This window comes from Gadus chalcogrammus, chromosome 23 (assembly GCF_026213295.1).
Source record: "Gadus chalcogrammus isolate NIFS_2021 chromosome 23, NIFS_Gcha_1.0, whole genome shotgun sequence".
NCBI lineage: Eukaryota > Metazoa > Chordata > Actinopteri > Gadiformes > Gadidae > Gadus > Gadus chalcogrammus.
The window spans coordinates 8,193,596-8,221,294 of NC_079434.1; the positions used below are offsets into that span (position 1 = coordinate 8,193,596).

At 45.5% G+C, this 27,699-nt stretch overlaps 3 protein-coding genes across 13 annotated transcripts in view; 1 reads left to right on the forward strand and 2 right to left on the reverse strand.

Annotated features, from left to right (window-relative positions):
• The window catches only part of abi1a (abl-interactor 1a), a 40,276-nt gene extending 33,368 nt beyond the window's left edge, over positions 1–6,908 (reverse strand). For all 5 annotated transcript variants that reach the window (XM_056584455.1, XM_056584452.1, XM_056584453.1 and 2 more), the window contains exon 1: positions 6,653–6,908. In XM_056584455.1, coding sequence (XP_056440430.1) covers positions 6,653–6,769 — 117 coding nt within the window. In that variant the 5' untranslated portion in view covers positions 6,770–6,908. The remainder of the gene's footprint in view (positions 1–6,652) is intronic.
• Positions 6,909–7,266: 358 nt separating this feature from the next.
• Positions 7,267–16,518, forward strand: acbd5a (acyl-CoA binding domain containing 5a). 6 transcript variants are annotated; one of them, XM_056584458.1, is made up of 13 exons: positions 7,267–7,404; positions 7,721–7,841; positions 8,206–8,326; positions 8,927–8,999; positions 9,319–9,436; positions 10,410–10,646; positions 10,893–11,063; positions 12,683–12,774; positions 13,173–13,401; positions 14,076–14,320; positions 14,448–14,507; positions 14,727–14,854; positions 14,966–16,518. In XM_056584458.1, the coding sequence occupies exons 2-12, from the start codon at positions 7,751–7,753 to the stop codon at positions 14,841–14,843; spliced, it is 1,554 nt and encodes a 517-aa protein (XP_056440433.1). In that variant the 5' UTR covers positions 7,267–7,404; positions 7,721–7,750; the 3' UTR covers positions 14,844–14,854; positions 14,966–16,518. The 6 variants fall into 6 exon arrangements, with proteins under 6 accessions (XP_056440433.1, XP_056440431.1, XP_056440432.1 ...); XM_056584456.1 differs by having other exon boundaries at positions 14,727–14,839; positions 14,966–16,517; XM_056584457.1 differs by having other exon boundaries at positions 14,730–14,839; positions 14,966–16,517.
• Positions 16,519–17,358: 840 nt separating this feature from the next.
• Positions 17,359–27,510, reverse strand: mastl (microtubule associated serine/threonine kinase-like). Of its 2 annotated transcripts, XM_056584244.1 has the most exons (13): positions 27,127–27,510; positions 25,169–25,306; positions 24,931–25,070; positions 24,732–24,820; positions 24,531–24,637; positions 23,484–23,646; positions 23,176–23,324; positions 21,714–22,694; positions 21,240–21,381; positions 20,882–20,902; positions 19,997–20,110; positions 19,618–19,719; positions 17,370–18,482 (listed from the first exon to the last, which is right to left on the reverse strand). In XM_056584244.1, exons 1-13 carry the CDS (start codon positions 27,307–27,309, stop codon positions 18,325–18,327), a joined length of 2,487 nt encoding a protein of 828 aa, XP_056440219.1. In that variant the 5' UTR covers positions 27,310–27,510; the 3' UTR covers positions 17,370–18,324. The 2 variants fall into 2 exon arrangements, with proteins under 2 accessions (XP_056440220.1, XP_056440219.1); XM_056584245.1 differs by lacking the exon at positions 20,882–20,902 and having other exon boundaries at positions 17,359–18,482; positions 27,127–27,509.
• Positions 27,511–27,699: the final 189 nt, after the last annotated feature.

Genomic DNA, 27,699 nt, shown 5'->3' on the forward strand with positions numbered 1-27,699 from the left:
CGCTTTTTCTGATTACAGTTTAATGTAACAGTTAGCTGACAAAATTGCTAATTAACACTGCAACCCCGAATTAACCACACGGAGATAACAATGGCAACCGGTCAAAATTCAGATACAGTCAGATAGAAAAGAAAGAAAAGAGTAGTTAAGTAGAAGATATAGGGAATGTGAGGTAAGATAAGGGTGGGCGACATCTTGTGAGACAGAACCACCAGACCAACAGGGGTAAAGACATAAGCAGCATGGCACGTTCACCACGGTGTGATGTCATCATATTCCCTGTTTCCTTTTTTTCTTATAAGAGTATTCCACATGTATGGAATTCAAAATGTACACTTTTCTTTCAACAACTTGTTTACATGTATCTGCAAAATAAATAGATAGGAGGAATGTATTATTAGTAACTGAAGACTCAGGCTAACCCGATACACCGACATTGCAATGCGCATGGTCAAATTCTTCTACTCATTTGTCTCCCCGGCAGTAAATAGTTCAGACCAAACAAGATCCGGTCACATGATCCGTGGTCATGATATTAGGGTCAGAACTACCGGTCAATACTGCCCAGCTCAAGGGCTGCTTTTACTTTGAAGCCTCAGTTAAAAGATCAGTAATAGATCCAGTTGGGACCGGATATTAGAAACCAATGGTGGGTTTTTCCCATGCAAAACCAAGTCAATAAAGCCGTAGGTTCTTCGGGCAGGAGGTGAAACAAGTGTGTCGTAGTGTAGCAGAGGAGCTTAAGAGCCAGGGATCTCAGCGGGTTCCTCCCAGGGAACTGTAACCCTCCTGGGGCATTTCCTCTCATATTTCTCAACTGCAGCAATGACTGGAGGAAGGGGAGGAGGAGAAAGAGGAAGAGGAGGAGGTAGAGCGGGAGGAGGTAGAGCGGGAGGAGGCGGACATGAGCAGCTGAAGAGTTGTCAACATCTCACTCAGTCATTGGTTAAAAAACAATAAATCCACAGATTTAGTTATGCATGTCTAAAGGGAAAATGTGTATACAGAATTATCAAAGTAAAAGTGGTTGACCAGTGCAGCATCGCAAATTCATAAAACTATGAACTGCCCAGTGTGAACCAACTCTCACCACACACATCCGACCCCCCCTAGAGAGATGACACTTGAGAAGTTGCGGATCACAGGGTTTGAACCTCCTCCACCAGATACAGACAGACAGACAGAGAGACAGAGAGACAGAGAGACAGAGAGACAGAGAGACAGAGAGACAGAGAGACAGAGAGACAGAGACAGAGAGACAGAGAGAGACAGAGAGAGAGAGAGACTGCTCAGAGATCAGGAGACAACACACGGCCAGACAGCCTCCCACATCTCAGCTGGTCTCTCCAGCCAGAAGCTTCTTGGAGTACAAGCAGGACACCAACTGAATGAGTAGGCGAAGTCCTGGAAACTAACTACACATGCTCCCAACTCCAAACCATGATTCATGGCGGATATAGGATAGCACAACGAGAACGAATGTCATAGCAGGAAACATTGTGGTCCGGTTCACCTGGTTTCAGAATCTTCTCACAATACATGTTGCTACCGTTAGCCCAACTGTCAGTGGTTGTATGTGATCCCACTTGTCCAGGAGGGAAACAAGCTCAGAAGACAAAATAATGTGTAATCTCCAAACGTTATCCCCAAGTGTTATACACACTTCAGTCAGCAAGCAAAATGCACACATAGGAATGGAAAGACCCATGGCAGCAAACTACCAGTCCATAAAATAAACATTCAAAAGGTTTCCAATCCAAATTAAATCAGTTTTCCTCAGGATGGACAGAGATCCATGTGAAACCTTTTCTACATGGATCTGACCTTTGATCATATCCATATGTAGCAGGAGGACAGTGTGGAGATTGTCTTTGATGACTTGATGGAGCATTGACATGAACCCGGCTACCCTACAGACAACATTGTATTTGTTACCCTGTATTCCGCACCCTGCACATAGTGTACAGTAAATAACAGAATAGTGCACACAAGACACTTTGCTTCGTGTCGGTTATCGAGCAGTTATCACCCAAGGATCGACTGGGTTGAGATAAGCAGGACTTAAGGGCAGCCACTACAAGCTGCTGTTGGACATCTTGACACTGATTGGACGAAAAGGGAAGGATGGGAAGGGGGGGGGGAGCAGGAGAATCCACAAGAGACCGGGAGGACAGGATCGATCCATTCCGAGCATGTTCTTGTGTCTGTATGGTTTTTCTAGAAACAGCTTATAGTTGGTGCTAGACCACCGTACGGTAGTATGCATCCTACAATTGAAATTGCACAGCAACACTGCAATGTTTTAGTGAATCAAAGGCCAATACAGTGTGGTGGTTTACCTGACAATTGGTTTATTTATTTTAAGGCCCTACATTATACATGACACTATTAAAGAGATTATCATTATATACTTTATTCATAGCGTTTGAATTTCTAAAAATAACGATGATTATTAAAGTCATTAGGTGTAATACTAAGCCCCTCCGAGATTGTAGGAGGGAGACTTTCAGTTCAGAATTTAAAAAAAAGAGCATTGTTCTGTCTACTCTAACTGGCTGTGCCACTGTTGGACGCAACCTAGCGTAGCTTGCTGGGTGTGCTGTGGGTGGGAGGGGTTTTGGGAGTGTCCATAGTAAGATTATTGTAATCAGAGAGTAGTACGGGCGTCCCAGCATTTTTTATTTGTCCGCTTATCAGCAATAGGGTGTGATGTAGTTTATAACATTATTATAATCCCTTTCGACTAAAATATACGTTCAGGTGATTCCAATGGGCTAAATTTCTCACATTGTGACTTGAATTTCTTGGTGTTGTGTCAAGAGTGTAGCAATGTGTAATCTGGGAAAATAGTCCAGATTAATTCTGGATTACACTGATGTGACAGAAACAATGAGATATACACTGTGGAAATATTTAAAGATTGTCTACAGTTGGCATATTGGCTAGCATACAAAAGCACTTCCTTGCCAACGGCTGATTCAACAGAACTCAACCAGGAAGTCCCACTCACGAGATGGACGTGACAATTAAAATACCGGCATTATTAATACTAGGATTTTAATAATTCCCTTTCATGTCGTCGTCGTCGTCCCCCCCCTTTAGCATCCAAAAAAACTGTGTAAAACGGCATGAAGTAGTATCTTGACATGTCAAATGGGTCAACGGGACACAATGCATGGTTTCTTCCTCCTTAGCATGTAGCCGAACACTAGGGGGAGGGGAGCTTTAAAAGGCAGCCCAACGGCTAAATTTAACTGAATCTAGATCTATGACCCATTTACAGAGCGGAATCTGACCAGTTTACCTTTGCAGCACTTTGAAGTAAAATAAGACTTGAAAAAAAGAAAGTGTTTACCAATAGCTGTCCTGTTAATGCACCCCCACATTTCTGTGTCCTATATTCCGAATAGCATTCAGGCTGACTCTATGGATTGAACCAAAACCAACCACGGGTGGACGGCAGGTGATAGAATACATGAATGAACTGCGGCATTGAGAAACCAGGCCGCTGGTCTTCGTGAAAAAAGGAGGAAAAAATATATAAAGAAAGAAAAATGGGACTCTAATCCCGAGACGCATACAGGAAGCGTGAAAATTAAGAAAATTAGGAAAAGTGATTCATTTAGCAACGTTGGGAGCCCTGGCTCTCTCCCAGGGAACACTAGGTACGGCGTGAGTCATGTGACCTGGATATAACCAGGTCACTCCATTTCCTCCTTTTGACTCCAACATCTTGGTACACAAAACAATCCCTACAGGTGCAGCAGAGACACCTGTGTCGCATGAAACTACCCTAGTAGGAAATGGTCCAAATCGAAAATAGCTTCACCTCCAGCAGACTTAAGACACCGGCCTAGTACTCTTATTGTCGTTTGAAAAACGTTTTAACAGTGTTGCTTGGAGGTTCCATTAGGGATTTCTGACTTGATACATATTGTGCGTTAGCAGCTTGATAATGACCTCACCCTTTTGTCCTCCCCCCCACCCCTTCTCAAATAACCCTCTAAAACAGGATTGCAAAAAAGCATCAACCAAGACAAACACACACACACTTTCAGAATACTTCAGACAGAAGTAAACAGCAGACCCAATGTCAAAGTGAACTAAGGTGTACGTCAACTACTGAAACCTGGACATGGCATGCTGTTGAGATTGCATGCCATGCACCAAATCATGCCCTTCCATGCAGTGCTACACGATTCATTTAGGTTCTGCCTCTCTGCCTGTATTTGGATAAGGGATGAGCTGCTTCTGCATCATTGAGGCCTACACAGCAGGTGGCCGTGTTCGCCCAAAGATGACGGTTGGCGCGGCATATGGTCCGTGTCTCTCCCTGGCAGCAGGCTCGGGAAATGGCCCAGGGGGCCTGCACTTGTCACAGGTGTCTCAGGTGCAGAACAACGAGCTCAGCGACGGAGGGCAGGGAGGGTCAAGGAGGAGCGCGGCAGATGAATATCTTAAACCAGTTCTGTTTACACCTCGGTGTACCACTACAGAGTCTTCGCAAAAAGGCTTAATGCATAGTGGCTCCTCACTCTACTCCACACATTGTGTATGTAGACATATTACCAAAAACCATGACACAGCCTTCAATTCTGTACCAACATCAGTCTTCAAATGTCGTGGATTATGTATTACCACACACAGTCCACTACAATCAACTTGAAAAAAAGTAATATAAAGCTGACCAATTCGCCACTGTACTGTTAACAGTCTGGCAGTTATGCCAGATAGAGAGAGAGGGAGACAAGAGGTAGAGATCAATAGAGAGAAAACGAAAAATAGAGGTAGAAGCAAGAGAATTGAAGACAGGCTGAGACATGTGGGCCTATCCCTTTGAATGATTCACTGTGTGTGTGCGTGTGAGTGTGTCATCTCAAAGATGGAAAGACTGAACCAAGTGAGTAAAGAATATGACACACTTCATGGCCCTCACAATCCTATAATATTACTCTACACCATTCAACGTTATTTAACTAACTATAAACGTTAAAGAATAAAAACATGCATTTTGATGTATTTTTATATATTTAGTTTCATAACCATTCATATCAAATCAAAACCTAAAATATGGTGATAGTTCTCATCAGGTTGATTTTACATATTATAACCCGTTATAATGTTCATTTTGGGAGTTTGATCACATCAACTAAATATATGACTTTATGGTATAATCAGGATTCATACGTTTCATTGTATTGGACTAACCAATATTTTACAAATCCAGAAGAGACTTGTGAAATTTGTACAGTAACCTATAAAGCAATGTCTGAAGTCATTAATCAACCCACAGCAGGCTATATTTGTACATTATGATACAACAGAAGGCATACATGTCTATCTTTACAGCACATGTAACGCAGCCAATTGGATGTGACCACAGGCTAAGTCTGTTTTTCAAAGGTTTAAACTCTTTTGAAGGCCGTTTCTCTGACTGTGGTAATTAACAAGGGTCTCTTTAAATGGCCTTTTATTAGTGAGATGGATCATCAGAAACCTAAATACTGACAAGAAACCAAATTACCCCTAAAAACTAAATTATAGGGAGTCCTCCGGGACTGCATCGTGGTTGGGCACACCCTCCTCGGCTGTTAGGGCTTTCCTTCTGTGGTCTTCTGTGTTCCTTTTCCTCGTCAATATCGGTCACACTGTCTCTTCATTTCCAGGATGTAGTCCAATTCACAGGTTTTGGTTGTTGCCTTTATTCCACTTTTAGTCAAGCCCACAAAGTCAGATAAAAGTTAAGCACTATTCACATACTTGAGAAAAAATAACCTCCAACCATCAAACAGACGTAGTTATGGCAGAGTACTAAAACTAATTCGGCCAATCATATACAGTTATAGGCCTGTAGATAGATATATCTAGACTGTGTGCAACGTTGTCGAACAACTCAGATTGGCATCAACAGGCACATATAAGAAGCACTACAAAACCAAAAACATGGCCAAACTACTGAATATGAACTATGTCTAATTTGCATCTCAATAACTACTCAGGAAGTCAAGTAACGTTACATCCCACTCCTGAGTCTGACACATAAGTAACGTTACCTTGATTCAATTCAAACATTCAGCAGTCGTCAGCATTATATGAGGCCAAACGGGAGCAGTCTGCACTCGCTTTCGTGTATAAATAAAGCACAATGTGAACAGCTTTAAAACCACCGACCACCGACTCAAACACCGGACCCCCGGTCTCTATGTCGGTGTGGAGCGGGGTTAAGTTCGGACCGTTCAGAAGTAGACGACACACCCTCTGTGTAAACTAACCAAGAGAAATCATTGATTTAGCTGATCAACTACTCTGGTGAGCAGGCGTGGATGTTTCCTGCGGCACACAGCAACGTGTACTACCAGACATCATAGACATGAGTCACTATGAATACGACACCTTACAGATATTACATTGAGACATTATAGATATGAGACTGAGACAGAGACATTATAGATATGGGACAGAGAAATTATAGATATGAGACATTGAAGACATTGAGTCGCTTCTATGCAGCGGGCAGATTTCGCATCCACGCCCGGGGATCTTTATATACATATCCTGTCCCCGGACACATTCCTGGGTTTCAAGACGACAGGGAGGCGGGGGAAGCACTAGGAGACATGCTCGGGTGTTCCCTGGTGTTGTGTCTTCCTACCTGGACATAGTTGTTCTCGCAGTAGTCAGCTACTCTGGTCAGGTTCTGGTAACTCTCCACAAGCGCACGTTTACCGGCCGGAATCTCTTCCTCTAACAGCATTTGTAGCTCTGCCATTTTACATCTCTCCTCCGCAGAGCTTCCCCGGGCTAGCTTTCTCCCCCTTTTAGATTGAAAACCACCAGCAGCGCTTGCTTGACAAACTCCGTCGCTATTGTGGGATGCGAGCTGCTCTCGGCTCGGCGTAACCCCCCATCTGGGAGAGAAAAGTAGCACACAACGAGACACTTTGAACTCGGGCCGAGGGGCATGCCGGGTAACGTAGTGAAACGGAGCGAGATATCCGGTTGTAACGGTTTTCTAAATAGACGAGTAATCTCACCACCGGCCTATTTTCTTTGCAAATTTAAAATCAATACGTAACATGAAGTTCAAATATCAACAATATTGACTTAGTTTGCCGTGATTTTCTTTTATTTGTAAGTTACTTGTGTTATATACTGTCAGAATTACCAGTCGATTCCGTTTGGCTGACCGTGCTTTCTAACTACACTTCCCTGTAGTGCCTGTCCACGTAATGCATTCTGGGATGTGTAGGAACTATCCTCTTAATGTGGTTGCAAAGTTCCCGTCAAGATTGTCGAGAACTACAACTCCCTGAGCGTACAGTGCCTGTCATTACTTAGCTGTTTATGGCGTCTGTTTGTATGCGTTATAGATCTCCCCGCTGATATAGTCTCGATTTCTTCATGGTAAGTCACCTAATGTTACTGGCTATTTTGCTGCGAAGCGTCGATTAGTCTGTATTGTATTTAGTGTACATGAATTTATTAGAACTGGGTCAGCACACCGACACAGCCTCCTACTGGTGCTGTCCTCAAAACACTAGGCTTTGTGATTTTCTTTCCATAACATGGAGAGTTTAAGACGCGACGGCTTACCAAACGATTTCCATATCTAGCGTCTTATTACTGTAATCAATATCTTTATCCGGCTGTGCCAAATCCACTGATCACTGATCATGCGTGTACCTGCCCCTAAACTGCTGCCTGTTTCTCGACCCCGAAGGTTGTTTTATTTTGATTGTCTGGCTTCGTCATGGAGTGCGTCAGCATGGAGACTGGAAATCCACTGACACTGCTGCGCTTCGAGGCAGCCGTGAAAGTGATCAAGAGTTTACCTCCGGATGGTAAGGACGACCTACATACTGTATTCACTGTCGTCAGAAAAGCAGTGTCGGTGCTGTTTACGTACAGTCGGTATCCGTAGCTCCTACTCGAGGAGAGACAGGTGTGCTGGGGAATGAAGAATGATACATTTATAGACTCACACAGACGCAAATAGGTTGGTGAACCTCAGAAGTAGTTTCCAGAGTTGGTACACCTGTGTGGCAAACAGAACACCTTCCCCATTAAACCCATCAATGTCTACATGTCATATCTATGTTATATATTAAGTGTAAGTAACTGGCACATTCCTAAACCACACTCAGAATGTTGACATGTCTCAAGAGTCAGTGTAATACATAATCCAATACGTTTTTTTGTACCCAGGTTCTTTTCAGCCGTCAAACGACATGATGCTCAAATTCTACAGCTATTACAAGCAGGCCACGCTAGGCCCGTGCACAATCCCACGGCCTGGCTTCTGGGATGCTGTGGGGAAAGCAAAATGGTACATGGATCATACAATGTTCCCTATTTCTTGGCGCTGCCTTATCACCCTGGGGAGAGGGGGAGAGGGGGAGAGGGGGAGAGAGAGAGAGGGGGAGGGAGAGAGAGAGAGCGAGAGAGAGAGAGAGAGAGAGAGAGAGAGAGAGAGAGAGAGAGAGAGAGAGAGAGAGAGAGAGAGAGAGAGAGAGAGAGAGAGAGAGAGAGAGAGAGAGAGAGAGAGAGAGATCTTTGGACCTGGGCAGTGAATGGTACCGCAGGGAATGCAACCTCCTACCTACATAGCCGCATGGGGGGTTTCATGTGTCTGTGGGACACAGTGGAAATAATGCTACAATATATAAACTGTTGGAAGCTGTTCTTGATGATTATTGGATGTTTATTTATTTGCACACCCCCTCTGAGCATATCCAAGGGCTCTTTGACCCACCACGGTTCCGACCTTGAATAACCTCACTAAACTAAAAACACTGAAATCACTCTTACTCTAAACTGAAGTTGAAAGTTTTGCTTGACATAAATTAAAACGAAGTAGAAAAAGAGCATTGTGTTTGTCCAAACTCATATTAAATGTGTTATGTAACTTGTGTTTTGTGCCTTTTAGGGATGCTTGGAATTCACTTGGGGACATGGCAAAGGAAGAGGCAATGGCGGCCTATGTGAATGAGATGAAGCTGGTAACTATCTGTCGCTATTCTTTCTCCCTCTTTCGGTCTCATTCTGTGTCTTTCTCAGTCAGTACATGTCCTGATCAATAATCTATTACTAAGCAACCAATTGATTTCAAGTAAAATATGAAGACAATACATGCCTGTATATTTTATAATACTGAATTGTGCGTTGGATTATAACGGAGAGTTTGTCAAGTCTACTGGTGCACAGTAATGTGCTCATCACACCCCGCTCCCGCTCTGGTCATGTGGAGTGCACACATGGGCTAAGCCTCAGTTGGAGACGTATTGATCGATCGATCACTGATACGCCATTGATCCGCAGATCCTGGAGGGAATGCCGATCACGGACGAGGTGGAGGAGCTGCTGAAGGTGATGGGTCCGTTCTACGAGCTGGTGGACGAGAAGAAGAGGATAACGCAGATATCCGACCTGAGCAGTGGTACGGCGCTCCTCCTCGCCTCCTACCGCAGGGGGTTTTCTGCTTGTCTTTTGTCGATTCACCGTCCGTATTGTGTTCGTCTGTTGAGTTTTAATCCTCCTCTTCCATCACACGCTCAGCCCGTTTGACACAGTTTGCTAGGCAGCTTGAAGGCAAGTACATCGCTGTGTGTCGACCCCCCCCCCCCCCTGATCTACTGCCGTGTGGTGCTATCATTTAGTGACGTGTATTTGACCCCTCCATCCCTTAGAATCCTGTAGTGCGTACAGTAGGAACGTAGGGGAGAATGAGAGACGTTTGTCTGTTGTATTTGTGCTCAGATGTGTGCTCAGATGTCAGCAAGACCTCATCCCATATATAGATAGTCACAATGTCAAACGCATTGTTTACCTAGTTATTGAGCCAATCATAGGCCTATCATAGGGTATAACGTGAGCGTCTATGGTATGGAGGTGAAGCTGTTTGTTTGTTCCTTGTAGAGTTCCACCACATCCAAATGCAGCAATGCTGTCAACTGTGTCGTCCGTCTTGCCATCATAAAATAGACCTAGTAGTAACTGTAATAGACTTGGGTAATGTAGGCTTCCATCGTTGTCCAAAGAATGTGTGTTCACGGTTTTACGCTAGCTGTATGTATGTCTGAATAAATATGTTTTGCAATTTAGTCGAGTGGGTGCAAACACGCAAGGCATTAACCTTGCTCTACCAGTGGAGCTAGACAGGGACTCTAAACCCTAACCCTGGCAGTGGTCATGCCTTGCTCTACCAGTTGAGCTAGCGAGGGAATCAAACCCCCAACTGTGGCAGTGGTCAGGCCTTGCTCTAACAGTTGAGCTAGACAGGGAATTGAACCCCTAACCCTAGCAGTGTTGATGCCTTGCTCTACCCGTGGAGCTAGACAGTGACTTAATCCCCAGACCCCGGCAGTGGTATTTGCCTGCTGTCTATACTGACCAGGGGGTTGTGGTCGCAGGCTTCGGGACAATGCTGTCTTCGAGACCGTCAAAGAGTGTCACCAAGAGCATCATCAGGAACCTGGAGCTGAACGGCTCTCTGGAGGGCCGGCCCACCAGAACCAGACCCGAGCTCCTGGCCGGGGAACCTGCAGAGGAAGAGGAGGAGGACGATGATGAGGATGATGATGAAGAGGACGAAGAAGATGAGGAGGAGGAGGAGGCAGAAGAGGTGGAGACACACAAGGTCAAAAAAGGTAATGAAGACCAATCAACTTCTAACTTATTGTCTATTTCATTTTTTTGCTGTTGTGTTTTGGCCCCACTAGGGAAAATGAACTGTTTTAAGGTTGGCCATGTTCATATAAATTGATGGATCGATCACTCTCTTAAACAACAGTGAGGTTGGCGCAGTTCTTGTATTCGCTCACGCGCCAATGTGAAAATGAAGATTAAAGTAAGTGTGGACTATTATTGCTGACCATTCACAATTTTGATTACAGACCATAACTCCAATAAAAATGCTCCGTCGAGGAGAAGCAAGGGTCACCTGACCAATGGAAAGATGGCTAATGGTGGTCCCCACCTGACCAACAGACCTCAACCCAAGGCTACTCTGAACGGCCATGACGGGCCCCAGGACGCGGCTCACGTCAATGGACACACTCACCCAGGTCAGAAACCCGGCCATTTTGGATGTTCAGTGGATCAGTGTTCGAGGTTGACTTTCATTGTTTCTAATGGTTAACGTGTCGGTTCTGAGACCTGGTGTACCGATATTTCTGTTGATTATTTCCATATTTTCATAGCTTGATTTCTTGTCAAATCGTACTGTTCACTGTTTATTAATCTATTACTAAAAGTAACATTTAGTAGATGCTTTATATCCAATGTGACTTTGGTGAATTGAGACGCAGGTCGTTAAGGAGCAGGAGGGGGTTAGGGGTCATTTGCTCCAGGACACCGACAGGTTAGCCGGTGGACACTGGGGTATCGAACCCCGATCCTTCTGGCTGTGAGTCACACACCCTAGCTTTTACACTATCCTTCCCACTTGTCATACTCCGCTACTATTTTCGCGATGCAAGACGATTGAAGGTCTCCTCGCCTACCGAACATCTAGATTCAAGTTAGTTGTACGAAAAGCAGCAAGAATGGCCACTCAAAGGCCTGCGGGCGGCCCCTACCTTTGACCCGGAATGTAATGACCAGTAATGATGCTTCGCCCCATTCTCCTCCATTGGGAAGCTAACTGGAGGTATAGCGAATCACTTTGGAACATGGGTAAGAGAGCTTTTTAAAACATTTAAAATTGATGTCCAAGGCACCAGTAAATTTTTTCGATTTTGTTCAATCGAGTGCGATCAGTCCCCAAGATTGGTTAAATCAAGGACTTCCAGCTACGTCGTTTAGATATATTTGACCCAGGACTAGAAAGACGCATAGGCACGACGGTGTTTACCATCTCACATGACTTCTGCATGTCACCATATGAAGGGGCGTACTTAAATTGATAGGTTCAGTGAGGCAGGTTATTTCCAAACTCTTAATTGTTTCCACTCATTTTTAGCCACTAAACCTGGGAGAATGTCCTCAGTCTCTATTTCAGTGAAGCCTTTAGAGACTGACTTGTGAGTCGACTCCACTACATAAAAACGGCCTTTTAGAATGATTAAAGGGCGTGCTGGTTCATGGTTCATGTTTAGCCACTGAATCTGGGCACATTGTCCAAAGTGAACGGCGAGTGTGTACTACTTCTACTGATTCAACGGTATTATAGCTCTACTCCCAGCATGTCTAGGAAGCGCATTAAAATGGTTTCCAAACAGGTTGTCCCTCAGACTACCCCCTGGCCTCCATTGTCCAGGTGTTCTCTCTTTCCCCATGTGACCGTGGTAATCTCCTAATCTTAATCCCTGGCGAGCCTCAGCCCCTTTTTCCTTAGGGAAACACTTTGTGCTCCGAACAACCAGATAGTCCAAACTCCCCGTTTACCGCGGTAGACCAACCTGGCAGGCCAAAACACACCGTTTGTTTCTCTTGATGATCACACGGAGCATTTTAGATTCAGTCCTCGGTAGATGAAGGGGAAGAGGATTGCGACGGGGGCGAGATAGTCCAATGGCTCGGGTGTTCAATTCCCACCCGAAAGGACCCGGGTTCGATCCCTACCGTCCTTCAGCTCCGAGTAAATATCCTTGAGCGAGAGGGAGATGTCTAATCCCCATCTTCTCCTCACTGTGTGAACGGTTGCCTGACGGTTTTGTTGTGTTTCTTTCTTCCCCTGCTTCAGACCCCAGTGAGGAGCAGTCCGGTCTAAGTCCGGCCAATGACTCCGACAGCGAGGTCTACTGTGACTCTGTGGACCAGTTTGGTCAGGAAGAGGCAAGTCACACACACACACACACACACACACACACACACACACACACACACACACACACACACACACACACACACACACACACACACACACACACACACACACACACACACACACCCAAGTTGGAGCCTCTTCCTGGGGCAACACACACACACACACACACACACACACACACACACACACACACACACACACACACACACACACACACACACACACACACACACTGAAGAATGACAAACAAGTACAGTTATACATTATAGACCGATTACAGTTTTAAAATAGAACAATCCAGTAGAACCCCTTTGCTCTCCCTTCGTTAGGCTTCAGGTGAATGAGGTGTCTGTCCCATCAGGTCTCCTGGCCGGGCTCTGAGACACTCCCCTCTCTGCGTCCCCAGGGCTCCGAGAGGAACCGCAGCCCGCAGGACCTGGACGAAGACGAGGTCCAGGGCTCTTTCTCCCCCACGCCAGAGGGGGAGACCCACACACACCCGCCGGGGGAGCTGCCCGGGCCCGGGGAGGGGGTGCAGCGCGGGGGGGAGGAGGGGGAGGCCGGCGGGGGCAGCTCCCACAGACAGAGTCGCAGCGGGGACACGGCAGGGAGGTCCCAGGCCAGGGGAGGGAGAGGTAAGAGACGCTCTGACCCGGGGAGTACAGCTGCTTCTGGCTCGCTTTATACCCGCTAGCCCGGTAACTATTCCCTGTTGGACGTCAAGATACTTTTAAACCAGGAATTAATAACTGACTATTCTGGACTTTCCCACCTTTAAGGTTACTATTTCCTCCTTATCAATGATAGATGTCTACCCACCGAGTAACTATCCACTCTTAACCAGGCAATAATAACTGCCTTACCTGTCCATTACTTTACCCTTATTACTCTGCTTTGTTAAATACTCGATTCTGATTGGTCAATGACAGCACTCTACGGTCTTCTGTTTTTCCACTGCAGACTGCTGCTATGTGTGACAGTGGTTATAGGTTCAGGGTGATGTAAGACCTCCCCTCAGGGTTCATATCACAACAATGACTGGCGCGCTTTACATTATTCCTTACTTAACCAGTAAGTCGTCCATTTGCCAGTGGTCTAAGTGTCACAGACCTACGTCAAGCCTTTCATTTCCCTCAAAGAGGGAAATGGATGCGATCATATCTGCAACACCACTCGGGGTTTTGCCTCGAGTTGCGATGCCAAACCAAACTCCAATGCAGCTCTGACCTAGCGCGGTATCCAGACACAACCAATCGGATCACTTCTGCTTCTGTCAACACACTTCCTGTTATTGTTGTTCCTTCACCAGGCTCCCGGCCACCCGGGGGCTCCGCTTCGGAGAGGCTGGGGACGGGCGGCTGGCAGGGGGAGGAGGGGGACGGGGAGCGGTGGGGGGGCGCCGGGACCCCCGCCGGGAGCCTCAACGAGCAGATCGTGGTGGCCCTGGGACGGCTGCAGGAGGACATGCAGAGCGTCCTGCAGAGACTGCACACCCTGGAGGCCCTCAGCGCAACGCAGGTTAGAGGATCACCACGGGTTAGAGGAACAACACTGGTTAGTGGAGCACCACTGGTCACTAGCGCAACACGGTTGGATGCTCTGCATCTTTGTGTCGCTTGCTTCTAGCGGCTAAGAAATTCTTCATCTCTAATTTTGCTCATCTATTACACGCTTGTTGCAGGCGAGGTCGATGGCGATGTCTCCTACGTTCGGGTCACCCAGAGTGAACAGGTCAAGCAAGGTACAGTGAATTGACGCCATCAGCATCGTCATATTATGTTCCCGGCTTCTAAGCCGGCATTACCTGCAGAAGTATAAGCATTAGAAAAAAATGAGGTTGTGAATAAATGACATATATACATGTATCTATAAGACAGATATGTTTGGGGGAACCAGGCATTTAATTTGTACTACAACTGTGTTATTGGTGTGTGATGAGATCCTCCTCGTGTCGATCCAGCAGACCCCGTCCTGGTGGCCTTTCGACGTCTCCCCCGGCACGGTGGCGTTCGCGGTGGTCTGGCCGTTCGTGGTGCAGTGGCTCCTCCGCCTGTACCTCCAGCGGAGGAGAAGGTAACGCATTAAAAGGTCTCCATTTCAACACCCACATTTAACACTACTACAGTGTTTTGACGATCACCCCTAGTTCTGGAACCAGTAAAGGCATCCGCCATTTTGTTTGTTTTTAAACACCTTTAGAAGAATCGACTGAAGCGGTTTGGACCGGAACCCCCATGGTGACGGCACGGACCGCCACATTTGACCCGAGAATCCTTTTTGCCGTGTTGGTTTGGGTAGCTAACAGCTGTCCCCCCCCCCCCCCCCTCCCCCACTACCACTACTACATAGTCAGTAGCTTTTGCACTAGGAGTATGGCACCAAACGACAATAGACAAGTAGAAAAAGGGCGAGCAAGAGGAAGAGGGAGTCTCCTGGACTAAATGTGGAATTGAAGATAGATGAATGTATTGAATGTATTGAGGGCGACTGAAGGCCTGAATTGTGTGTTTTCAAGAAGAAGGATTTGTATAGAAAGACTATTTTCTTTGGGAAAGAAGGAAACCCTGAGAGGAGAGGATTATGGTTCAAGAAGAAGAAAATCAACGGTTTAAATCATTCAAACTAGTCCATGCGATGACTGCTTTAGTATTTTTTCACGGTGCTTCTATATTTATGTTTGAATATGGGCATCATCTTTTAATTATTCATAATTCTGTATAACGCATTGTTTGTCAAACCTGTTTGTCATTAGTTGCCCGGATAATGCTGCTACATGTTCTGATAATTGTTTCGAGGCAATGAGGGTCAAATGTGAAGATAATAAATAGTTAATCAACTCAAATACTTAATAAAATAAGACTCAATAAAAAGGCTCAATAGTTTGTATAACTATTTAGTATAATGGCTTAAAGTACATCTGAAGTTTGTGTATTACACCTGATCATTCATTGTAATTATTATTATTTTTTTTTTTAATCCATATCCATCCACTGTTTTACTCACTGATCATTATTTTCATACATTATATTAATTTAATTGTTTTCCAAATGCAAAAAGTGGCTCAACATCATAAGGTACTCTTAGCACTGGTGTAGCAAAAATAAAATGTAAAAGGTTGAATAAAAGTTGTTGAAGCACACCTGTTTAGTCCCGGACCAAAATTACAAATTTGTGAGTTACGCTGGATTTAATAATGTCATAATGAAGTTATTAATTGGTTTTGAGTGATTTCACCTGAATCTTTTGTCTTTAACCAAGTAGCCTTTCTTATTCTGTAGCTACATGCTTTAGCACCCATCAGTGGGGTTCCTGTAGCTACTGTGGTTTGTGAACTAATTTAAATGTTTAATGTGAAGATATCATTGTATAAATAGACAATGTTAAGTTTATTTCCAATGGTTATAAATAGTTATAATATTGCTTATACTGCGTGTGTAAATGTTAGCAAGCGGTGAGAATGTGTGTATGCATTATATACATAACTGTTATAATTAAAATGCAACATTTTAAATGCATTGTGTTAATATAGAATGTATATCAGATGTAGCAAGAGCTTTGAATATACAGTATATAATCTTTACAGAGAATTGTTTTATCAAATAATAAAAGTTTACCTTTTTACTGAAATCAACTAAGGCTTTCGCTATATTTCTGCCTTCCAATGGAGGAGTTTGCATGTTTATCGATAAGGAGCTGCGAATAAAAGAAAATAATAAAAGAAAGTGTATTTTGAGACATGCAGGCCTGTCAATTATTTCCCCAAATTCCACCAATCATGTTACCAATTGCATGATTACCAACAATTTGTTTTTATACAAATAACGTGACAATATTTCAAACTAGAATTATGAGCAAAGATATTTTAGTTAACAGCCAATAGTAACAGCTATAGTCTGTTGGGAAACATTAAATATATGTTTGGGCAGTGCTGCTTGCTTTGTGCAGAATTTGTATCTTGGAAATAAGGTCCAATGACATGCCACCAGGTGAGTGTGATTAGCCGTTACAAGCCGTTTTGAAAATCGGCCCTTTATGACATCATAAAAGGGCGTGTCCACCTTGATGTGTGAAAGATAGACAAGATAATGAAACTCACACCTGGTGGCATGTCATGGGACCTTTAATACTTCAGTCTGAGATCAGTTTATACGGAAGAGGATGAGGGCAACACGTGATTATTCTTTTGGCGTTCTGAGTTTAAACTCAGAATTATGGGTAGGATACCTGAATACCCGTATGTCTTTATACTGCTCTCTTTTGGCTATGTGTTGGTATTGCAACTTGGTTTGTGGCTATGTGCGGGAATTACACTTGTTTTTGTGGCCTTGAGCGTCTGGGTTTGTCGAACACCTGGGCTGCTCGTATCTCTAGAATTGGTACATGAATGAATGGCTTCTTGTATGGGCCGGCCGCCTCCCTAGGCTCAGGATCCCTTCCTAGGATGGGAAAGAAGCCTCTCTAGTTGCCAAGGACATATGTGGCCTGTTGTTATGAATGTGTGAATTATGTTACATTATCTGTATTCAAAGTTTTTATTGATTTGCAAGATGTAAATCAAGCATTATTATAATAACAAAACCAGAAAAATTCTATGATACAAACATCCATTTTATTTGTCATTGTCACGTAGAGAAACATAAAACTTTATGAGCAGCTACAGCATTCGGTGACCATTACTAAAGGAAAACCATTTCCTTCATAAACTGTAAATCTTTTAAAACACGATACAAGAAAAGACGTTTACTTTAAAAATGAAGAAGTGCATGGGTACTATACAACATGAATATATTAATGATTTCCTTATTTTTTTACAAGCTGCTTATTAACAAAGAACTACTTATTGATGTTGAAGAGGAGACCACTAATGATCCATTCTAAACACATATCGTTAGACAACTGTAATGTTAAAAACGAGGGCAACTGGTTTACAGTAGCAAGCAATACATTATCATGAAGCAATATTCACTAGAGATTTAGAACCATCCAATCGTTTGGTTAAAAGAAAAAATATTAAGACAAATATAGTCTCCTGTTCCAAGTCTTTTCGACCTACATTTATTCCTAGTGAAACCGTTGCTAAAACCTTTTAAAACTACAGAAACACACACACACACACACACACACACACACACACACACACACACACACACACACACACACACACACACACACACACACACACACACACACACACACACACACACACACACACACACACACACGCACACACACACGCCCCCCCCACCACCCAAGGATAATCAAATGCTAAAATTAAAATCGCCTCTGCCTGTAAAACCCAAAAGGATCCCAGGCGTGGTGGTCTCTAGAGGCTGACCCCAGGTGCGGGGGTCTCTAGAGGCTGAACCCAGGTGCGGGGGTCTCTAGAGGCTGAACCCAGGCGTGGGGGTCTCTAGAGGCTGAACCCAGGTGCGGGGGTCTCTAGAGGCTGAACCCGGGTGCGGGGGTCTCTAGAGGCTGAACCCAGGCGTGGGGGTCTCTAGAGGCTGACCCCAGGTGCGGGGGGTCTCTAGAGGCTGAACCCAGGTGTGGGGGGGTCTCTAGAGGCTGAACCCGGACACGACAAGGTGCTGGGCCTGGTTCCTCGCCTCAAAGTAGGACGTGTCCGTGTCGTTCTCCGGCTGGGGGACAAAGGGCATGGCCTGGTTCTGGATGTCGTCCCAGTCCTGGCCCTCGAACAAAGGGTGGCCGCTCAGCTCTGGCGGTTCAAATGACAAAACAGGACGTGAGAAGGCCTCTTATCTCAGAGCAAGTGAAGCAGCTTTGAGTTTGCATGAACCCCGTATCTGAATCTCATTTCTGGGACCTCTCAGGTGTCTCTCAACAGTCTGATACGCTTTTACTCTCTCAAATTCTTAATCCTACATTTGTTATGGAAGAGTGTTCTGGGTGGTTGCTGGGGTGTTCTGAGTGGCTGATACGACGGTCTGGGAGGTTTCTATGGTGTTGCATGTGGTATTCTATGCAGGGTTTCTGTCAATCAGCATTTACCGGCGAATGGCCGACTAGAAGGTTGATTTACTGGTAAATATAATTCTTTACGGCCATCTTGTTCCGGTACCTTTTTATTTAATTTATATATGCGTTGGTGCGTTGCTTACTGAATGCATGGTCCTACGATGGCCCTCTTTTATTATAATGCATGCGTGTACACCTGTATTAAATATGGCCTTTCAATTTCACATTCGGCCAGGTTGGCAAAAGAAAAGGCTAGCAGAAACCCTCATCCTATGGTATTTAAGGTGGTTGCTATGGTATTCTATGTTGTTTAGGGGGATGTCAAAAAGGTTTTAGGTGGTTGCTAAGGGGTTTCAGGTGGTTGCCAAAGGGTTAAAGTTGGTTACTAGGATGTTTAAGGTAGTTTCCATGGTGTTCTAGGTGGTTGCTAAGGGTGTTCTTGCTTTAAAAGTCTAATCATTTAAAAAGTATAAATAGTAAGTTTGGAGTCATTGTATAGATTTTTGGAATGTAAGGTAGTTCGTAAAGAAGAAGGATTTGAGTCCGTACTTTTGGGAAGATTATTAATAGTCCAGTCAGAGAATGGTTATTATTTGAACAGCCATTAAGTTGTAAACTCATGTTAATAACTCAACATAAGATTTCAATGCTTGTGTGTATGGGGAGAACATGTACAATTATCCCTGGCAAAAAGTATGAACACCATTGTTCAGAGATCTGAGATGAGCGATCACTGCGAGGAGCTCAAACTTTAGTAAAATAGCTCTATGTGGTCTGAATATTGTCTAACTGGGGCCAGTTTATAGGTTTGGAGTTCAAATGCTGTACATTCACAGCAGGAGAACACAGAAAACTGCACAGCTACCCAATCTCACCCTTGAGGCCGGCTCGCTTGGTCACGTCCATGGTCAGCAGGATCTCGATGGCGCTCCTGGCGTTCCCGGACAGCTCCTCCTCTCCCTCTGGCCACGGGATGTCTGGCGGGGGGACATTTAAAACATTAAAATGCATTCTGCAATCTATGGTATTGTGGGTGATTCATGGAATATAAATAAATGAATGCAATTTATTATTATTTTTTTTTTTTATATATATATATGCGCGATATTATTCCAGGTTTATAGTAATATTATCTTTGAGCAGATCGTGACTCAGAGAAAAGAACCAGAATCAGACCGTTGTCTGCTGAAGGGACATAGGAGGGAGGGGAGACCCCCCCCCCCCCCCCACTGGCCCCCCCCCCCTCCCACTGACCTCGGTTGAGGATGTTCTGGAAGACAAGCTGCGGCGTCTCGTCGTTGAAGGGGGGCACGCCCGTGAGGAACTCAAACAGGCACACCCCCAGGGCCCACCAGTCCACCATGAAGTCTAGAGGAGGACGGACGGACGGACAGACGGTCAGGAATGGCCCGTGAGATACACTCTTCAGGCATTCTGGTTAGGAGTGTGCGTTTTACTTTCACAGCAGCGGTGGGGGTGAACGAGGGATTATAACGAGATTAGATGACTGGACGAGCGAGGATTCAATTTCAAAGCATCCCAAGCCAACTGCACCAGTGGGGTGCATGAATGAACATTTAGTTTGATTATGGTTAAAAAATAGAATAAAAAATAATAATAAAAATTATAAATTTAAAACCCTGCTTTTTTCATTCCAAGTTGTAGTTAAAATAACTTATTCTATTGAATTAATATATAATATATATATTATATTTTATTTTATGGAAACGTATGGCAATAGGCAATTTAAATAACAGAATATGCGTGAGACATCTGGGCAAAAACAAACAGCATAGCAAATCACATCTTTTAAGACAACACCCCGATTGTGTCCATCTTAAAAGCCCAGCTGATCTTTTGAAAGCATGTGACCCCGCAACACATCACTATCAACCAGGTTAGTGTCAATCACAAAGGCCCCCCTCTTCCTCATTATGGAGACCGCCACACGCTAGAAAGATCCCCATCTCCTATTAGAAGTCCAGCTGAACACGGTTTAAGCACCAAACCGAAGTCAGCGAAAGCCAGGCAGCCATTTTGCCTCATCCCTATTAGTGGGTCGGGGTGGGGGGGGGTAGGTTAACATGCATGCTCGCGTGAAGCAGCAAGGTGTTAATTTGTCTTTTTAATAAAACTCACCACAACAACCGTATCCTGAAACTACAAACAGAAGACCCGTCATAAAATTATATTACACGTCGATCTTCCGACATAAAACATACAGTACTTTATGTACATTGTTTCAAATGCAGCACTTGCTTCAAGCGCAGTATGCAGTCGCATACTGCACACCTGTCTTGTTTTTAGTTGTTCAATGTATATCAAGAACTAAAATGCTAATTTGCTCTTGTATGCCATTCATATTCCTTCATGTAGCAGTGCAGCGCCACTCATTTCTCGTATGCCGAGCCCTTCTTTGTTCACTTGCTAATGCTTGGCTCATAAACAGATCCTGCAGATATCCAACGTGTTTTCGCCACAATCTTGTAACCCTTACCGTGCGGTTTGCCCAGCAGGAGTTCCGGGGCCAGATAGTCTGGGGTGCCCAGTATCTGGGCCCCCAGGGCCGGCACGGGGCCCCGGCGAACACTCTTGGGGGTCCTGAAGGGGGTGTGGGACGGCGTCATGGGCTGGGGCGTCTGGCTCACCGAGAGAAACCAGAGAAAACACACGAAAAGTTGAAATGATTAGAACATGGGAGGAACATGACATGTTGATTTAAAACTATGCCAATTTTTTGAAACGGTTAAAACAGATATTTCCTTGATATATGAGCTTCGAACTCCCAATACCGGATACTTGTGGATTAACAGCGAGCCCCATTAGTATGCATCATTACTATGCATCACTAGCATCCACCATGACGATTATCTTTAGCATGTACAGTACTACTATGATTAGCATTACACATCATCATCATCATCATCCTCATCATCATCCTCTTCCTCATCTTCCCCATCCTCCGCCCCACCTGATAGCGGGAGCCGTTGGAGCTGTGCGTCCTCTGGACGGGCGTGACGCCGCCCGTGACGAAGGACGGCATGGAGGACGTGTCCATGGACTCCACCGAGTGGCTGGAGAAGTTGGAGCGGCTGATGGAGCTGCAGTAGCTGCGGAACGCCACCCCGGGCCGGGGCTTCAGGAAGCACGGCGACTGGGCGGCCGAAGGCGGGGTGGTCGTGCCCGCCGGCACTCGGCCGAGGCAGGGCGACTGGAGCTCCCCCCGGCGGAACAGGTTGGGCCTCTGCGGGGTGGGCTCCGTCGAGGCCTCACGGCCCCCGGTGCGCTCCGCGCCCGGGGACGGCGTGGAGCGGCGGCGGCAGGACGGGCTGGAGGCCTCCGACGTGGGGCTCTCGCCGACGAGCACGGAGCTCTCGTTCTGCGAGCCGTCCGAGTCCAGGCACAGGTTGCGGCAGAGCTCCTGGTCCGAGGTGAAGCTGGAGTCCTCCGGCCCCGGGGCCAGGAACACGTCCTCCGCGGGGTCGTGCAGCTCGCCGAAGAGGTTCTTGGTGACGCCGAGCGGGCTGGAGATGCCGGGGGAAGCCCTGAGGTCCTCCAGGAGGACGGTGGAGAACGCCCCGGTGAGCCCCGAGGACCTCTCCTCCGGGGGGGTCTGGAAGGCCCCCTCGTAGGCCGTGTTGGCCCGCTTGGCCTGGGTCCCCGCCGCCCCCGCCGCCGCCTCGGGGCTCTTCTCCACGTCCGAGAACGTCCTCTTGCCGGGCGCCGGGCTGGCCGCCTGACCGTCCGACCCCGGTTGGGGGTCGTTCCCCTGGGGTGCGGTGGTGGGGTGTGCGGGCGGTCCGGAGGCCGCCTCGGCTGAGAACTTGAACTTATCGGACGAGGTCAGTTCGAGGCCCCGGTCTGCATCGGGACAGACGGACTCGGTCTTCGTCGGCTGGGTGTCGGAAGGCCCCTCGCCCACGGCCATGTTGCTTACAGGTTGGTTTTCTTTCTGGGGATCAACAATGCTGAGCATCAATGCCTCACATACCCCCAGATTATGAACATGGAATAGTGTTACTGATATTTCACACCCTTTGGGTCACCAAGTCAGATTTCAATATGTATATTGTTTCTCTAATGTGATCAAAAATATGATATTGTTGCAGGTGATCAGGCCCCAGAAAGGTAAAATGGTTGGAAAGTCCTTCCCCTGGCTATGTCCACTATGTTGGGCCTGTTTCGTCAACAAGTTTGACTAATGGCCAGGGTGTTGCTGGTGTGTTTGTCTCAAAGGCAAAACTCGGACCATGCAGATTTTTGATGGATGAGAAATCTCATGCATTTTTCGAAAAATGTACTTACTTGGACCAAAAGTCCAAGTAATTGTTTTACATTTGAACAGTGTTCTCCCTCAAATGTACAGCCCATAATATGGTCGAGAGCGTCTGCTGGGGACCACCCTGAATGACAGAATGTGGTGGAGCTCTGACCTCCTCACACTCCCACAGCGGGCTGCACTCGCCCTCCGACTCGGTGTTGCTGACGGCGCTCATGGTCTCGAACCTCCGCCGGGTCTTCAGCAGCGTGGGGGCCAGGTTCTTGCCCAGGTAGTGCGGGCTGAACATGCGCTTCATGGCCGCTGCGGAAGACAAGAAAAGCGTCAGCTGGCCCCCTACATAACGTGGGCGTGAAACGGTGCACCTAGCCGAGGGAAACAGACACACCTCGGCTTTCAGTGAAAGAGGGACAAAGTCGATCCAGTGGGACGGACCGTAGGAGGGCCTACACTACGACGTACCGCGTTTCTGGGAGGAGCCACCGGGCCCGAACATTCGATTCTTCTTCCTCTTGACCTGCAGCGAGCACAGGGCCTGCTTCTTGCGCTCGGCGCGGTCACATGACATGGGGCTGGGCACCGCTGACGCGCTACAGCTGCGCCGGTACTCCGCTTCTGGTGTGTTCTGGTGGAGGGAGGTGGTGGTTTGTAAACACGGGCCGGGACGGAGCTGCTACAGGGTAAACAGCTGCCTGGTTTCCATGGAGACCAAACCAGATTTGGGCTGGGGGGTCCCCAAGCAACCGTTTCTGGTTGTCCTGATCTGATCTTAGCCTTTCAAATGCAATGGGACTGTGACTTTTGAAAAACTGATATCAGGACAAAACTAATGAAATCCTTCAAATACAAAATATGGCATACAATTTTCTTTTATCATACAGTCTTAATTTGGATTTCCCAGCCAGGAGATTGATTAGGTACCCTCTTATCGTGGGAGGTATTTTGCCAGTCAAAAGCTAATCCTTTGCTTTTCCAGCAGTATGCCAAACTTTGAAAGTAAGGGTTGGGCCCTGCAAACTAGGGATCGACCGATACAGATTTTTTAGGGCCGATACGATACCGATATTTTTTCATCAGCCTTAGCCGATACGCCGATACCGATATTTAGAGCCGATTTTTAGAGCCGATACTGCTTTTGCTCCCTCAATCATAAAAATTATACTGATAACAAATGTTAAAAGTCTCAATTTAAAAAAAGGAACATTTATTGAACTTCAATGTAAAAAACTATATTTAACAAATAGTAAAAACAGGTGAGGTAGAACAAGTAAGAACAAGTAGATGAACAATATTTTACAAATATTAAAAACAGGTGAGGTAGAACAAGTAAAAAAACAAAAAAAAAACAGCAAAAGAAATATCGGCGATAATCAGCCGTGTATCGGCCGATACCGATACACGTAAAAAAGCGAATATCGGCCGATAATATCGGCCGACCGATATATCGGTCGATCTGCAAACATACGTTCACAGATGTGTGTGTGATAAAAAAACTTTTGTGTTACTTACAAATCCTAGAGAGCAGATCAAGGAGAGGACCTGGCCAGGGGTTCGAGAGTAGTGTTTATCCTGCTTGGCCAGGGAAGGGGTGGTCAGGATGTCTGACAGATTCAGCTCTGTCACAGAAAACAAGGGCCAGCATGAATGATACTGTCACTACGTAACATGTCCATCAGCAGGTTTCTCGTGCCACAAGATTGGTTTCTGTACCTCTATCCAGCTTAACTTTAGAAAGACCAAAGTCGGTCAGTTTGATGTGTCCTTCGTTGGAGATCAGCATATTGTCAGGTTTCAGGTCCCTACAAACAGTGTGTTCCAGATCAGATCCATACATTCAGAAGAACAGCAAGGGAACAAACAAGACACTTCTGGTTACAGCCGCTAAAGATTCTGTGAACAATCCACCCACCTGTGTATTATATTGTGACGGTGCAGATAGTCCAACGCCAGTGATACTTCTATAATGTATTTCACAGACATATCCTGGTCAAAATAACCATAGATGTGGAGAAGAGACTTAACGTCGCCACCAATGAGATATTCCATGACCTGCAAGTTAAAGCATTGAAATTTCATGATAAATGAACACCTTGTAGAAAGACACTATTGCAGAACATAGTGAAAAAACATGAATCTGCAAATGTTACCAGAAAGATTTTAGTGGCCGTTTGAAGGCAGTAGTACAGGTGGACCACAAAGGGACTTTTGCAGATGGCCAGGGCATCTCTCTCTCCCTTCATCTGGCCCGTCATGTTCTTATCCACCATGTCGGCTTTCCTCATCACCTAGTAGTAGAACATAGTAGTCAAATTCAGATTATTTTGTTAATTGCAGAGTAAAATGTTTGTTTCTACTGGTCTTACGTAACTCAAAATATAAGTATTCTTCAAGTGAACTGATACACACCCACACACCAATATAAATGAGCTCTGGGAAATTGCACACACAAGAAAATGTAAATGCAATGTGTTGCATGCGAGGAGACATAAATGGAAACTGGTTTGGGAACTGGTTGGCTAATCTCCCCCAAATGGAAATTATCTCTTTACTCCCTTACTCAGTTCACTCCCTCTTTCTAATTTCCCGCTGTGTGTGTAATTTAACCAGTGGAATTAAACATGGCTGTAGCGCCCTTTAGTGCTCTACCGCCCACCAGGTGCTCTCTGGGGATTCTGGGAGGAATTTTACTCTCCTAGCCAACATCCCTGAAGAGGGCCCCCTGTTGCCATTTCTCTGTGATTTCCACATCCTGACATGTCTAAATCTCAACCGTTGTTTATGGCATCTTCTTTTGCTCTCTCGCCCCTACACATTCAAAGCTGGTAACCAACTCAACCTAATATAAACCAGGAACTGCGCTACCAACGACTTAAGGTTCTGTATCTCCACCTTACATCTCAGACCACTTCTTATCTTACTCTCTCAACCTCCCAAACCTTCGCCATCAGCTCTCCCCTCACCGGACTCGTTCTCACTCATGCCTCCCTAATCGGCCACGGACATTCTTCTCTCTTTTTTGCCCTCGTCTCTGGACACTGGCCTATCAGGGGGCTCGCCCGACCCCTCTGGCGCCTTGGTTGTCAGACTCAGTGCATGCTGAAAGAACCACACTACGGGCAGCTGAAAGAGCGTGGTGCGAATCCTAGCGCCCTGACAACCTTCTTGCCTAATGCCTACCAATCACTTTGCGCTTTTTCGGCCTCCTATCTGCAGCTACATGTTCATTCTGTCATCTAAAATGTAATCTTCCGTCTCCAATCCCCCAAAAAAATCGTCCCATCTTCTCCAACAACCTCAATCACTCCCACAGCTCCCAAATAGTGTTTTTTGTTTGAAAGATAGATAATATACTCCTCATTTCCCCACCCACCTGCGGTCAACTCCCTTATCACCTCCCTCTCCCAAACAAGTAGTATCCTTTCTCACTTCCCACCGCCCAACAACCTGCCCTCTGGAACCTATCCCATCTCACCATCGTCTATTGCTCCTGACACCCTTCCTACCCTTACTCATCTCATTGACACATCTTGGACTACTGCTTGCTTTCCTACTGCCGTTAAAGCGGCAAGAGTGAACCTTCTTTTAAAGAAATCACACCCCCCATCTGATGTGGAGAATTACAGACATGTCTCAATTCTACCATGTCTCTCTAAAATACCCATGCAAAGAACATGCAGCTTAACCAACTCTCTGCATACCTCCACTAGAACAATCTTCTGGACCCTTCCTAGTGTGGATTTAAGGCCGGTGACTTACACTTCTAGAGATTTTTGACAACTGAGACCCTACCCATCTTCCTTCGCAGGTTGAAAACGAATCTGTTCAGACTGCATCTTGGTGAATGACAAAAAATGTATTAGAAAATAATAAATGGCTCATTGTCTTGTCTCTTATTTAAGCATATGGGGCGCATTTCATGATTATTTTACGTAATCACGTTAACCTTGCACTTTTTCAGTGTATATCTTCATTGTTGAATTCAAGTCGCTGAGGAGAGGACAAAAGTAATGTGTATACAAAAACACAATTAAGACAATGTATGCACAAAAGTGTCTAAGATAATAGATAGGTAGAAACCTGAATACTGGTTGATAAACCACGTTACCTTGATGGCATAGAGCTGAGCATTTGGCTTGCATTTTTTCCGTGCAAGGTACACCTTTCCAAAGGCTCCCCGGCTGATGGGCTTCAGGATCATGAAGTCATCGATGGAAGCTGGCTTTCGTGGATCATATGGCTTTACAATTGAGTTTGATTCATCTTCAGGGTGCTTCTCTTTTGCGTCCATGTTGTTATTTTTAAGTTCTGTGTAATAAGAAAAGGCGGTGTGCTTCGCTCGGCTTCATGTGGTAAACACGTCCAAACAAGTCAGGTTTGTTTTGAAAATTTGAAATCCGCACTTCTGCTGTGGGTCCTGAGAGACGGTGTTTGACGCACTGCCTGTGCCAAAGCAGAGGCTTTTGAACTCAAATTACGCGATTCTGGATAATAATTTATGACACAATGAACTTGAAAATATTCTGTACAATATTCAACTATATATATCTTTTAAAAATATATAATATGTTCAGGCAGTATAGTTGTCTTTCGTACAACTTATGTCCTTAAAACATATATATTCTTACTTGTAATAGAACAAAAATGAAATGTATTACTACTACAATTTTTTTTAGAGAAA

Bases quoted from the DNA above. Each gene is read 5' to 3' on its own strand.
- mastl (XM_056584244.1), bottom strand. From the start codon at position 27,309: ATGGACGCAAAAGAGAAGCACCCTGAAGATGAATCAAACTCAATTGTA. The intron at 21,382-21,713 runs GTGGGGCGGAGG...TCGGTGAGCCAG, and splicing joins CCAACGGCTCCCGCTATCAG to ACGCCCCAGCCCATGACGCC. The intron at 19,720-19,996 runs GTCAGTGGGAGG...TCCCCCCGCCAG, and splicing joins CCAGAACATCCTCAACCGAG to ACATCCCGTGGCCAGAGGGA.
- acbd5a (XM_056584456.1), top strand. From the start codon at position 7,751: ATGGAGTGCGTCAGCATGGAGACTGGAAATCCACTGACACTGCTGCGC. The intron at 7,842-8,205 runs GTAAGGACGACC...TTTTGTACCCAG, and splicing joins CAAGAGTTTACCTCCGGATG to GTTCTTTTCAGCCGTCAAAC. The intron at 8,327-8,926 runs GTACATGGATCA...TGTGCCTTTTAG, and splicing joins GCTGTGGGGAAAGCAAAATG to GGATGCTTGGAATTCACTTG.